Source organism: Neofelis nebulosa, chromosome 15, assembly GCF_028018385.1.
Source record: "Neofelis nebulosa isolate mNeoNeb1 chromosome 15, mNeoNeb1.pri, whole genome shotgun sequence".
Lineage (NCBI taxonomy): Eukaryota > Metazoa > Chordata > Mammalia > Carnivora > Felidae > Neofelis > Neofelis nebulosa.
The window spans coordinates 73,692,795-73,706,861 of NC_080796.1; the positions used below are offsets into that span (position 1 = coordinate 73,692,795).

Below are 14,067 nucleotides of genomic sequence, written 5' to 3' on the forward strand. Positions count from 1 at the left end.
TTGCCTTGTTCCCTCATTAATGAGTTAAATCAATGTTTGTTTTTTAAGTTATTTTTTAAGTTTATTTGAGAGAGAGAGCAGGGAAGGGGCAGAGAGGGAGAGAGAGAATCCCAAGCAGGCTCCATGCTGCCAGCATAGAGCCCAGTGCAGGGCTTGAACTCACAAACAGTGAGATCAAGACCTGAGCCAAAACCAAGAGTTGGACCCTCAAGCGACTGAGCCACCCCGGTGCCCCTGCATGTTCTTATTTTCTTTTTCTTTTTTTCTTTTTGAGAGAGACGGAGTGTGAGTGGGGGAGGGGCAGAGAGAGGGAGACAGAATCAGAAGCGGAAGCAGGCTGTCTCCAGGCTCTGAGCCCTCAGCACAGAGCCGGACAGGGGCTCGAACCCACCAACCGTGAGATCATGACCTGAGCAGAAGTCCGATGCTTAACCTGCTGAGCCACCCAGGTGCCCTGCATGTTCTTTTTAAATCTACTTGAGATCATATCCTAGGAGCTGTTCCCTGCCTTGCTCTTTTCGCCTAATAGTGTATGGCATGTGTCCCATCAGCATGGGACATAAAGCTTCCTCTGGTTCTGGGTCTGAATGGTGTCCCAGTGGGTGACTGCAGCATATTTACCCTGACGCCCCCTGGTGGACATTCACGGTGCCACAGGTTGGGACAACTAGTTAGACATCGTGAGGGAAAAAATATAGATGTATATGAGCCACAACCCTCTCCATAAACGAAATCAACTCCAGGAATCTTAGAGAATTAAATGTAACAGTGAAGCCAAAATGAATCCCAGACTAATCAATTTTTCCATTGGAAGGCAACTTTTATTGCTTTTTAAAAACACGATCACACGATGATACTTAATTGTATACAACTTAACATCGAAACATTAAAAATGAAAATCTCCCTCAATCCCACCACATAGAGTAAATTGAACATTTTCTTGTTCTTCCCAACTTCCAGGACCGGGATCACGTGGGTTGAGTCGGGCGTCTGGGCTGCCGTGCTAGCGTGCAGGGCGCCCGAGGGCCAGCAGGGCGCGCGCGCAGGTGTCCGCTCGCCCTTGGGTCGACCCTCGCTCTCTCGCGAGCCCGGGGCGCAGGGGGCGGAGTCCCGATTTCTCAAAGTCTGGTTCCGAGGTGGTGAGTTGGGGGGGGGGGGGGGCTTGCGGGGTCTCCCATGCCATCCGTTGCAGGACCGGTCCCACTGCTTTTCCACTGAGGTCTCTGGAAGGACTGCACTTTAAAAATAGAAAAAAGGGCAGCTCTCCCTGCCCAGGGTCCTCCCTGTGCTTTAATAAAATCACCTTTTGCACCTAAAAATAAATAAAACAAATAGAAAACAAGCAACCCAAATGTGGATGCATCCGCTCCCCTGAACACTGTGCTTCTCCAGGGTGACTCTAGAGGTGGCCCAGAGCTGCGGAGGGCAGAGGGCCCCTTGGCGCCTGCCCCCTCCCGCCCTCCGGGCTCACCCCACCCCAAGGCCAGCATTTCTGCGTTCGGGGTTCAGGCCCCTTCAGGGGGGACGTGAGGCCAGGAATAGGTCCTCAGAAGCACTTGGGGAGACTGCGATCGGAGTTCAGGCCTTGACCCCGAAGGGACAGGAGGATAGTACCAAGCGCAGGTGGCAGTGGCGTTTCTGGGACACACCTGTCTCCCCCTGAGACCGCGGTCCTCTCTCTTCATCCCCGTTTTGTGTGCCCTCTGGCCCTCCGCTGACTTGCCTGCAAATAGGGACAACTACATCCAACGCGGGGTCACGGTGGGGATCAAATATGATAACGTTTGGGAAAATGGCATTTTAAACTGTAAACCACCATTATAAAGACCGTTACTTTTCAATAGTAAAGCACTGTACGAAGAGGGTTGTAATGTGTTTATTATCGCGAACTGGGTCAATGAGGTAGAAAAACGAGAGACTGCCTAGGCGAGGGATTAGGAAGTCATCTCGGTCTAAGGAAAACTGAGACCTGGGCGCCTTCTTTTCCACCCGGAAACGAAAGTAAACAGAGGCTGTTCTGTAAACATGCCAGTGCTTGTGATACAGGCTTTTCAAAGCCCCGCATTGTACTTGCGACCGCAAGCTGTTTTGTCTAAGCTCGCTCTCAGGTTTTGTTTCATTTATTTATTTACTTACTCATTTTTGAGAGAGAGCAAGAACGCAAGCAGGGAGGGGCAGAAAGAGGAGGAGGAGAGAATCCCAAGCAGGTTCTGCACACGAACCCTGAGATCATGACCTGAGCCGAAACCAAGAGTTGGACGCTTAGCCTGCTGAGCCACCCAGACACCCCAGTTTCAGGTTTTATCTGCAGGGGAAAAAAAAGGGGGGGGGGCGACAAGAGCTGGGGAAGAGAAGTGACTCAGGCGTTCATGAGCCCTCGGGCTTTGTTGGGGGGGGCGGTGGGGCTTTAAACGCAGTACAGAAAATTAACCCAATACCTTGAGGATTTCACTCGAGTCCAGAAACACAGAAAGGAATTCAAGTCGGTAATCCCAGGGCCACTCACTTCCTCTATGTTTCTCTTCTCTGTGCCAAATCCCTCAGCACTGACTCTGGGCTGTACCCATTTGCTGCTTTAAAGTTATTTTCCAAGGGGCGCCTGGGTGGCTCAGTCGGCTAGGCATCCGACTTCAGCTCAGGTCATGATCTCACAGTCTGTGAGTTTGAGCCCCGCGTCGGGCTCTGTGCTGGCAGCTCAGAGCCTGGAACCTGCTTCAGATTCTGTGTCTCCCTCTCTCTCTGCCCCTCCCCCCACTCACACTCTGTCTCTATCAAAAAATGAATAAACATTAAACAAAATTTTTTAAGTTATGTTCTGATAAAATAATATATGCTAACTCCAGAAAATTTGAAATTCGGGGAAAAGGTACAAAGAGGAGGAAACTCTTACCCATAATCCCTTCACCTAGGAACGGCTGCTTATAACATGTTCGTGTTCTTCCTTTGTTCTAGTGTGCCTGTGCATTTCTTAAAGGTATAATTCACAGGCTGTAAAATGCAATTCAGTTGTTTTTAGGATATTCACGAGTTTAGCTGCCGCCACTATGTAATTCCAGAACAATTCATCAATCTAAAAAGAAGCCCTGTGCCCAGATCAGTCACTCTTCATTGCCCTCTCCCAAACTGACTTGTGTCTACAGATTTGCCTGTTCTGAACATTGTGTGTAGAGGGAACCACACAGGATGGGGCCTTTGTCTCCGGTTTCTTTCGCCTGGCACGTTGCCAAGGTTTCTCCACATTGTGGGGAGCACCGGCCCTTCACTCCTTTTGATGGTCAAGTAATATTGCACTGCGTGGGTCTATCATGTTTCATTTATCCATCCAGCAGTTGATAGATGTTTGGGCTGTTTTCACTTCTTGAATATTATAAATGATGTTTCTATTAACATTCACATACAAGTTTCCATACAGACATAGGCTTTCAGTTCTCTTTGGGCGCACACCCAGGATGTGGGACGGTCGTGTCCTATGGTAATTCTATGTTTAACTTTCTCAGGAACTTTCAAACTGTTTTCCAAGGCAGCTGCCCCATTTTACATTCCCACCAGCAATTACACGAGGGCTCCAATTTTTCCACATCCTCTCCATGTTGTTATCCTTAAAAAAAAAAAAAAAATTAGTTATCTTAGTAGGTGTGAAATGGTATCCCTTATGATTTTCATTTGCATTTCCCTGATGACTAATAAAGTTGGGCATCTTTTCATGAGCTTATTTGCCACACGTAGATCTTCTTTGGAGAAATGTGCATTCAGATCCTCTGTCCACTGTAAAATTCTGTTGTCTTTTTATTGTTGAGTTGTAAGAGTTCTTTATATATTCTGGACATTAGAACCTCAACGGATACATGATTTGCAAATATTTTCTCCCATTCTGTGGATTGTCTCTTGAATTTCCTGATAATGTCCTTTGGACCACAAAAGTTTTAATTTTAAGAGATTTAGAGAGGGGTGCCTGGGTGGCTTAGTTGGCTAAGCGTCTGACTTTGGCTTAGGTCACGATCTCACTGTTTGTGAGTTCAAGCCCGGCGTTGGGCTCTCTGCTGTCAGCACAGAGCCTGCTTTGGATCCTCTGTACTCCTCTTCTCTGCCTTTCCCAGGCTTGTGCCCTCTCTGTCTCTCTCAAAATAAATAAATAAATAAATAAATAAATAAATAAATAAATAAATAAATAAATAAAACATTTTTAATTACAAAAAAAGAGCCTTAGAGATTTAGCTCCTACATTGAGTTCTCTGATCCATTTGGAGTTCGTTTTTGCATGATAGGAGGGAAGGGTCCAAATTCTTTTTTTTTCTCTTTTTTTTTTTGCATCTGGCTATCCATTGTTTCATCACCATTGTTGAAAAGACTATTCTCTCCCCGTTGAATCCTGGCATTCTTGTTGCCAAAAAATTGTCCATAAATTTATGGGTTTATTCCCGGACTCTGGATTCTATTCCATTGACCTGTACATCTATCCTATACCAGAACAACACTCTTGATTGCTGTAGCTTTGTAGTAAATTTTGAAATAGAAAAGCATTAGTCCTTCAACTTTGTTCTTTCTCGAGAATGTTTTGGCTATTCTGGGCTCCTTGGATTTCCATATGAATGTTTGGATCAGCTTGTCAATTCATGCCAAAAAGCTGACTGGGATTTTGATAGAGACTGTGTTGAATCTGCAGATTCATTGTGTTGAATTTGGAGAGGATTGTGACATTAAGTCTTCCCATTCATGAACATGGGCATCTTTCCATTTATTTAGATCTTCCTTATTTTCTTTCAGTAACATTTTGTTTTCAGGTACAAGTCTTGTACTTCTTTTGCTATATTACTTTAATGCTTAACTGTCTTATTCCTTCTGATGCCGTTACTTATGGATGTTTAACAAGGATGAGCCCTTACCTATGGATGCTAAACAAGAATGAGCCCTTCTGTTACGTTTCTCAAGATCCACATATGAGTGAAAACCTATGTGGATCTTGAGAAACGTAACAGAAGACCATGGGGGAGGGGAAGGGGGAAAAAAGTTACAGAGAGGGAGGGAGGCAAACCATAAGAGACTCTTGGATACTAAGACCAAACTGAGGGTTGATGGGGGGTGGAGGAGAGGGGAAAGTGGGTGATGGGCATTGAAGAGGGCACCTGTTGGGATGAGCACTGGGTGTTGTATGGAAACCAATTTGACAATAAATTATGTTAAAAACAACAACAACAGGAATGAGCCCTTACCTATGGATGTTTAACAAGGATGAGCCCTTACTATGGGCGCCATCTTGTATCTGCTCTTTTCACTTCAATTACACCATAGACACTTCCCCCAAGTTATTAAGAATCCTTCTTCAACATCATATTTTAAGGCTGCATGTTAGCCCACCGTGTGGTCACACTAACTTATTTGGCCATTCCGTTGTGGGCTATTTAGGTTCTTTACAATTTTTCCATTTTTAGATATTACTGTAATAAGTATTTCTATGTACCGTGCTATGTCTGCAAGTCAGATTACCTCCTTCAAAGTACTCACGTATTCTTGTTCTAACAGCCTTTGTTTCTACTCTTGTGAGGAGGCGTGAGACTCCATGTCACTTGGAACTCCTTGAGGCCCACTTCCCTTGCAATCGCACACCGTCCCCAGGGCCAGGCCTGCACCTTCAAGGGAGGCTCCTTCAGAAAGCTTCGCCCGGGGGCCCCCGAACACGGGCAGGTGCAGCCATCTTACTCCCCACCCCCACCCCAGTACTGTGTCCTAACCTCACCAGAGCTCTCTTGTTCCTGTGATATAAATGCTTGGCAACTTGTATCTCAGCAAGACTGTGAGGGCCAACAAGACAGGGCTGGACACTTTTATACCTCCAGCCCTTGGTCTCTAGAAAGCCCTTAATGGGGGCACCTGGGTAGCTCATCAGTTGAGGGTCCGACTTGCTTTTGGCTCAGGTCATGATCTCACAGTTAGTGAGTTTGAGCCCCGCATCGTGTTCTGCGCTGACAACGTGAAGCCTGCTTGGGATTCTCTCTCTCTCTCTTTTTCTGCCCCTCCCATGCATTCTCTCTCTCAAAATAAATAAACTAAAAAATATGTTTAAAAGTATTAAAAAAAAAAGAAGAAGACCCTTAATAAATGTTTATTGAATAAATGAGTCAGGCAGAACACAGAGCTCAAGGCCTTAGACCAGAATAGGGGCCCTGGGTCAGGGAATTAGGGCCACTCGGTTTTTAGAGTGACCCACAGAGTATTGTGAGCTGGGAAGGGCCCCTGCGGTTCCCTCATTCCGGAGTTTTCAAACCTCTTTTATCACCACAATATGATGTAAGACATTGGATAGGGAGAGGAGAGAGAAGAAATGGAGAGGGAGGTGGTGGAAACTGAAGCCCGGTCTGGGGATTCCCTCAGTGGTCCCCGAGAGACCACAAAAGAACCAAGTCTGTAAAGGTGATTTAACTAGTCCAACATTCTAATTTTCCAGACAGGGAAAGGGTGCTCTTGAGCAGAAGTGACTTGTTCAAGGTCCCACAGTTAGTGACAGAGAAAAGGACTCAGAAGTGACTACCATTCACAGAAGATTCCAAAACTGAATCCAGTGTCTGAGGAGCATCTTCGTAGCAATCATGAAGAATTTCACTAGGCAAGCATCTAGAATTCCACTAACCGAGCACCATTGTTTAAACTAGTGTTCCCATGTAGCATTTTTAAAAATGTTTATTTTTGAGAGAGGAGGAGACAGAGTGCTAACGGGGAAGGGGCAGAGAGAAGGAGACACAGACTCGGAAGCAGGCTCCAGGCTCCGAGCTGTCAGCACAGAGCCAGATGCGGGGCTCGAACCCACCAACCCTGAGATCATGACCTGAGCCGAAGTCAGAGGCGTAACTGACTGAGCCACCCAGGCGCCCCTCCATGTAGCATGTTTAAAAAAAAAAAAAAAAAAATGTGTATTTATTTTTGAGAGAGAGAGGGAGAGGCAGAGAGAGGGGGAGACAGAGAATCCCAAGCAAGCTCTGCCCTGTCAGTGCAGAGCCCAACGTGGGGCTCGAACTCACTAACCGTGACATCATGATCTGAGCTGAAACCAAGAGTCCAACGTTTAACTGACTGAGCCACCCAGGCGCCCCCCCACCTCCGCACCACATTTAGCATATTTTAAAAGTAAAGTTAATTTTACGGAGAAAATGTGATGAAGAGGAGTGTGACAAAGTGAGCAATTTTGACAAACCTTACCGCCGGTTTTTTCTCTTCCAGTTTCTGGAGCAGGTGCACCCTTAACTTCCCGTAAATACTGATATAGGGAGGCCGATGGGCGGATTTTTTCAGGTTTTAGTTCTGCGGGGGGCTTGGCGGGGCCCAGGCACAGTGGGGTGGCTGGGGGCATGTGCAACGTCTCCTGCTAACTTGTTAGCCAAGTGCAGCGAACTGCACAGTTTCCTCAGTGGAGCCACCTTGCAAGTGCAAAGTCCCCAGCTTGGCGCGCATTCCGGGACCCCGGGGCCCGGCGTCTCGCTCCGGGCCCCACCCCCACCTCCTCCAGCCCCACTCACGGTGTCAACGACCCCGGCCAGGCCAGAGGCTCCCGAGTCAGGGCATCACCAGTACCAAAGAGGCAGGTCCCGGCACAGCGTTTGATGAGCCTACTCAAACCTCCAAACGCCTGTTCCCGCAAGCTGAGCACTGGTCCCGCCGAAACCACTCCCGAGGGGCCCCCTCCCGACCCCTGCGCGCTCCCCGGAGACTCCTTTCCCACGTCTGTGGCGGGACTAGCTCAGCGTCGCAGCCAAAGCTGTTCTCGGCGTTCCCGGGGCCAGTTAGGACAAGTCCCTCGGCCGCTCCGGGGCTGTAGGCTGGCGGCGAGTAGAACACCCCCGAACCTCCGAAAACTGGCGCGCGAGTTTCCATGGCAACCATACCCACCAGGGCGCCTCCGCAACACCCACCAGGCCCCAAGGACCCGGGCTTCCGGGGCCCGTGATGGTCTCTATGGTTTCGGCAGCCTAGAGGGGCCGAGCCCCCCGGCACTTCCGGGAAGATGGCGGCGCCCTGGTCGGAGGAGGCACGTGTTCCTGCGGAGAGGGCCCCGCGGTGACGGTAAGGGGCTACCGCCCTCCGCGACGGTGGCATTCGGAGCCCGGGCTCGGGAGCAAAGGCTAGAGCAGGAGAGTAGCTTTGCCCGGCGGGACCGCGGCGGGAGGGCTGGGATTTAAACCTCACGAGGAAGGAGGCTAGGGAGAGGGTAGCGGCCCTTTGGAACTGCTGTCAGGAGACTGGCCTAGGCCACTTTCCCAAAAAACTCAGGTTGACAGGAGAGGAGATAGTTCGTGAAGGCGCGCTCGCAGACTTCAAGGAGCCTGCGGCGCGCAGCCTGGGATCTGGTTGCTTCTGTCCACGGTTATCCATGGGCAGCGGGCTAAAGCAGCCCCCACCTGTGTCATACCGGCTGGACGCATTCTCACTCCGGGCGCTGCGTTAAGTGCACTGGGGTTGGAGAACAAAGTCCGACTCCGATTTCCAGGGCGAATGGTTTCTGCCACGAGGGAGAGGCTGCGGTAAACCTTTCGTCGGGAAGCACAGAGAGCCATAAGAGACCGAGGGGGTATTAACACCAGTTCTGGGATGTCTGAGATCCCGGATCCCCGACTTGCCAGCTCTCTGATTTGGGCGGGTAGCTAAACTCCTCAGTGCCATTTCTTCGTTTGCAAATGATGGCAACACTTGCTAGTAGGATTGTTGGGAGGAGGAAATAGGATAATCTGTGTAAAGCAATTAGCAGCATGCTGGCATCGAGTAAATGTGTTAATGTTAGATGTTTTTATTATTGAAATTTGGGGGCTGATACATCAGCGATAACTTCTGGGAGGAGGCAGAGTTTTGAGGTAGCCTTAAAGGCCCCAGTGTTTTTTTACCATTCTTAAAAATTCAAGAAGCAAGACAGAGCCATTTCTTCATTCAGCGCTCTTTTGTTGGGATTCTCGGAGTATCGGTTTTCAGGTAATCGTCCTTTAATCGTCCTTCACGGTAAGAACGTGAACAGAAGTGGAAGTCATTCTGAGTTTGTTTTCATACCTAACCAGACTGGTCATCATTTTGTTGTTGTTGTTGTTGTTTTTTAATGTTTATTTTATTTTTTGAGCGACAGAGAGCGAGCGGGGGAGGGGCAGAGAGAGTGGGAGATCTAGAATCTGAAGCAGGCTCCAGGTTCCGAGCTGTCGGCACAGAGCGGGCCTCGAGCCCATGAACTGCGAGATCATGACCCAAGCTGAAGCCGGACGCTCAACCAACTGAGCCATCCAGGCGTCCCTTTGTTGAGTATTCTTATAGCTCAGGTTAAAAGCCTCTCAGCTTTGTTTTTACATGGTAATAAACGGTGGGAGATGTTGTCGGGCAGTGGTGAAGAGCAGGGAGTCTGCAGACAAGATGTCTGGTGGCCGTCTACACATCAGCTGTGTAACCTGGAGCAAGTTGCCTAACCTCCTTAGGCCTTAATTTCCTCATTTCTAAAGTAGGGAGAGTAATACCTTTCTGAATGCAGAGTACTCTTCCCGGGCTGGGAAGATTGAGTGAAATCATCATGTGGCGAGCTCTCGGTACATTTCGGTATTATTATTGACACTAGGATTTGACTTTTCGACTTGCTGACCTCTCTGTGGTCAGACAGGGAGCTAGCTCCCCAAAGACTGGGCCTCCTTTCTCTGTCTCTGCCCCAGGTTCGGAAAAGAATTTTTATGAAAGCAGCCAGGATGGATTTGATGGGTGATTTGGGCACTTTCCCCTTTTCTCTTGAAGGGACGAGAATGATGTCGTCTACTCTGCTGAGGGCCTGAGCTTAGTGACCCTCCCGTCACCATGAGTGTCACGCCAGAGATTAAGAGCCGTGGGATGAAGTTTGCCGAGGAGCAGCTGCTGAAGCATGGATGGACCCAAGGTCATCCCCGTGGCGCCCCTTCCACATCCTCCCAACTTTCTGGCCACTTTCTGCCCAGGGGAGCGGCGGCGTCCCGGGCTACCCATTTGTAATCCGTGCAGCTGGAGGAGGAAAAGCTAGTTTAAAGGGAAATTTACAGGTGAAAATTCCCAGCTTTTCCAGAAAAGGGAAGAGTGGAAGGAATTTTACAGTGGGTCCGTGAGAAAGAAGTGGTTGGGAGGACTGGGAGAGGGGGGAAGGGGCACAACCTCTGTCCTGGAGGAAGCATGAAGGAAAAGACAGCTTGAGCTCAGACAAAGGCAGGGACACTGTGTGCAGAAATGCCAGGAACAGTGGGACTGGAGGGCATCCGCCCGGGACGGAGTGTGCCCAGCGCTCCGTGTGGGAGGGCAGAGTGGCCCTCCCAGTGGGGGCTCAGGGCAGGCGGCAGAATAAACGGGTCGCTCCCCGTCCTGCAGGCAAAGGTCTGGGCCGGAAGGAGAATGGCATCACCCAGGCCCTCAGGGTGACGCTGAAGCAGGACACTCATGGGGTAAGACTGGGCAGGCTGAGGGAGGGCAGTGTGGGTGGGAGAGGGGGACTCTGGGGACAGGGCGGGGACAGGTCCTCAGGGTTCACACTTCTTCCTCTGGCAGGTGGGACATGACCCTGCCAAGGAGTTCACGGACCACTGGTGGAATGAGCTCTTCAACAAGACTGCAGCCGGCTTGGTTGTGGAGACTGGGCAGGTAGGAGTGCTGACAGATGGCCATTGGACCGTGGGGGCCTGGGACACGCCTGTGCCACCCATTGACTGACACCTTCCCCCAGGATGGAGTCCGGATAAGGCATCTTTCTAAGGAGACTACCCGTCGTAATCGTCCCAAGCCCAACTTGCTGTATCAGAAGTTTGTAAAGGTACCGGGGGGTGGGTGTGAGAGGGTCCATCCTTTTTCCCCCCTCCCTGGCCTCCCCCGGGGCCTGAACAGTTGCTTTGCATTTCTTACCTGTTCTGGGGACCACCCTAACGTCGCATTCTGTGACCAACCTTGCCGTTGCTTGTCTAGACTGCCTGGCCCTTGGCCAGGACTAAGGTCTGCAGGTCCCGTGGATCCTACGATCTGCTGAGGGGCGGCGATAGAGGGTGGGGGGACAGAGATGCTGCCAGAGCAGGGTGAGAGGGGATGCCCAGTGCGAAGGACTCCAAATCCAGAGGGGACCTGAGAGAGGATCTGACCCATCCTCTGTATTGTGCAGTTGTGGCCCAGAGTGGGGAAAGTGGCTTGTAGACAGGACTAGAACCCAGGTCTGCAGACTCCTGCTTTCCAGCATACTGATAGAAGGGAGCATCTGTTATGTGCTGTATGGGCTGTAGCAGCCCTTTCCCCTGGTCCTCATCACTGTGGCCATTGTCCTTTCTGCTGGATTTTGTCTCAGCCTTACACGCAGACTCCTCACCCCGTTAGTTCAGTGCCACAGAGCGTCCAGAGTGCTCTCTGTAACAGAGTTCACTGGGGCTCTGGCTCGTCCCTGACCTAGGACGACAGTCCTGATGTGTCACACTGGCTCGTGTGCCCCTGCAGCCTGGTCCTGTACTCACCCTTGTTGAGACCTCTGCACTGTTAGCCGGATCGAATCAGTTCTCAGGAACGTTACATCTTCGTTCACCTTCAGGGCTTTGCACGCGCTCCTCCCGCTGCCTTTCCCCCTCTGCCTGCCAACTTTTGTTTGTCTTCCGGAGCTCACCAAGGTCCTGAAGCTTCCCTAAACCCTGAAGTCAGCTTGGGTACCCCTCCTCTGGCACAGGCAGCGCTTTCACCAGGATGGCCTGTGTTCTGTCATCCTCCCTTCGCCCCACACGTAGATTTCACGTGGGCTGGATCGCTCGATCCTGTTCCACTGTGTACCCCAACCCTTGGCCCGTGGTAGGTTTCAGTCCGGTTAAATAAAGCCCTGTGTGTAGGTGTGGGGGAGGAGTGAGAAGCACCGTCTTTGCAGTCAGCACCATGAGGACCTGCAGGTCCGGAGCACTCCCTCCTCCCTTGTGCCCACTGCCCCCCACCCCCCACAGCTGCAGCCCACCCCCTGCCCGAGTTGGAAGTATGCAGCTCGGCACACCTGCCTGGGGGTCTCAGGGAGCCGTATCGGGGACTGGCAGGTTTGTGCCTATGGCTACCAATTCCTGGGGGGTTCCAGGAGGGGAGAGGGATTGGCAGTGGTGTTGAGCGGGCTCTGTCCACCCCCATGATCACTCCTTCTAGACGGCCACGCTGACGTCAGGTGGTGAACAGCCAGACAAAGATGTGGAGAGCCACAGTGATGATGACAGCCAGGGGTCCAAGCCTCCAAAGATGTGAGACCTCATTTCAGTGGTGGGGGGGGGGTGCGGGAGGAGAGACCTTTGAACCTCCAGAGAAGGCACCAAGTCTCGTGCCTGACTGGGCTGCTTCGGGTGGAACCGCGTTGTACTGATCTTTGCATCGCCGGCACCTAGAAAGTGCCAGGTCCCGAATGGGAAGTCAGTGTTGAAGGAATGCCTTAGAGGGCAGGAGAGGGCAGGCCTTTCCACGAGCTCTGTGTGTAATTCTTGATCCCCCCACCCCACAGTCTGACCGATGACATGCTGCTCCAAGCCTGTGAGGGGCGAACAGCACACAAGTGAGTAGTGTTCGGCTCCCCGGGCTCCCTGCCTTCCTCCCTGTCGCAAGCCCACCCTAGAGGATGGTCTGCGCCACCCTGTACTCTCTCCGCCCCAGGGGGAAGGGTTCCAGCTGCCCGCAGGCAGCTCCGCGGCACCTGGGGGGCTCAGTCACTTAAGTGTCCAGCTCTTCATTGTGGCTCAGGTCATGATCTCACGGTTCATGAGATCGAGTCTCACGTCGGGCTCTGTGCCAACAGTGTGGAACCTCCTTCTCTCTCTGTCCTTCCCCTGCTCACGTGCGCCTTCTCTCAAAACAATAAACGTTGGAAAGAGAGAGAGGCAGCTCTTCCCCTGCCAGTTCTGCACACAATCTCAGGACTAGGCCTGCTCCCCCATACCTCACTCCGACCCGGGCCTCCATGTGTTCCAGGGCTGCTCGTCTTGGGATCACGATGAAGGCTAAGCTCGCTCGGTTGGAGGCCCAAGAACAGGCCTTCCTGGCTCATCTCAAAGGCCAGGACCCCGGGACCTCTCAACTACAGTCTGAGAGCAAGCCCCGCAAAAAGAAGAAAAAGAAAAGAAAGCAGGAAGGGGAGGAAGAGGCTACGGCAACTGATGGGGATGCAGAAGAGGAGTGCCCAGAGGACCCAGGCCAGAGCACCAGGAGAAGCCAGAAGAAGAAAGGGCAACAGCGAGAAAAGGCGGTTGCAGATGAGACAGGGGGCACAGCTGTCGGAGGCGGGGACGGGGAGGCCACAGGAACAAGTGAGCTGGGAGAGTGGAAGAACGGGGAGCAAACGGATGAGCCCTTCGGGAAAAGGAAGAAGCGGCGGCACCGAGCAGAGAAGGTGGGGGTGTCGGGTGGAACAGGAGGCATTGGGCCGGAGCAGGCGGAGAGCGGGGCACACGCGGAGCCGGGCAGCAGACACGAGCAGAGGCGGCGGCAGCAAGACTTAGGCGCAGAAGCCACGGCCCGGGCTGCCGAAGACAGTGGGGCCCAGGAGGCAGCGAGCAGAAGGCACGGTGACGGGAAAAGCAGGAGAAGGAAGAAGAAAAGGCAGCGGCCCCAGGAGGAGGAGGATGTGGGGGAGGGGGAGGGGGGCAGAGCTGGAGTCAGCCCTGATGGGAGAACAAGGAAGGAGAAACAGAAGAAAGACTGAAGAAGGGCAGGTCAAGGCGGGGCTCTACAGATTCCTTTTCAGGACTTGAAGTCTGAGACCCCCAGTGGACAAGCGCTCCTGCGCCCTCCCCGTGAGGAGTCCCTCCCAAGGAGGAAGCCGAGTGCCGGAGCGCCAGCTGCTCACAGGACGGTGTGGGCACAGCGCTGGGGACCGTGGGGACAGGAAGGCAGAGGCCCTCTGGAGGGGCACCCTTGCTGAAGGCAGATGCAGGTGTGGGCAGAATGGACTCCAGCCCATAGCCTGCCAGTGTCAGCACTAGAAAAAATGGTTAGCTTGGGCTCCAGGCCGGGTGGAAGTCCTGACTGGCCTCTCCACGCCCCGCCTGCTAACATCCTAAATACAAATTCGTTTCCTGGGATGCCTCTGAAGGGATTTCTTCT

At 51.9% G+C, this 14,067-nt stretch overlaps 1 protein-coding gene and 1 long non-coding RNA gene across 3 annotated transcripts; one reads left to right on the plus strand and one right to left on the minus strand.

Moving 5' to 3' along the window:
• Positions 1-799: 799 nt before the first annotated feature.
• Positions 800-7,938, minus strand: LOC131495326 (uncharacterized). Of its 2 annotated transcripts, XR_009253892.1 has the most exons (3): positions 7,509-7,916; positions 2,891-3,598; positions 800-1,312 (listed from the first exon to the last, which is right to left on the minus strand). It is a non-coding gene; the product is annotated as an uncharacterized LOC131495326 (long non-coding RNA). The 2 variants fall into 2 exon arrangements; XR_009253891.1 differs by having other exon boundaries at positions 800-3,598; positions 7,509-7,938.
• Positions 7,939-7,962: 24 nt separating this feature from the next.
• LOC131495324 (G patch domain-containing protein 4) lies at positions 7,963-14,045 on the plus strand. Its single transcript, XM_058700170.1, has 8 exons — positions 7,963-8,052; positions 9,748-9,886; positions 10,345-10,418; positions 10,522-10,614; positions 10,697-10,783; positions 12,127-12,218; positions 12,473-12,523; positions 12,937-14,045. Exons 2-8 carry the CDS (start codon positions 9,808-9,810, stop codon positions 13,664-13,666), a joined length of 1,206 nt encoding a protein of 401 aa, XP_058556153.1. The 5' UTR covers positions 7,963-8,052; positions 9,748-9,807; the 3' UTR covers positions 13,667-14,045.
• The last annotated feature ends 22 nt before the right edge of the window (positions 14,046-14,067 follow it).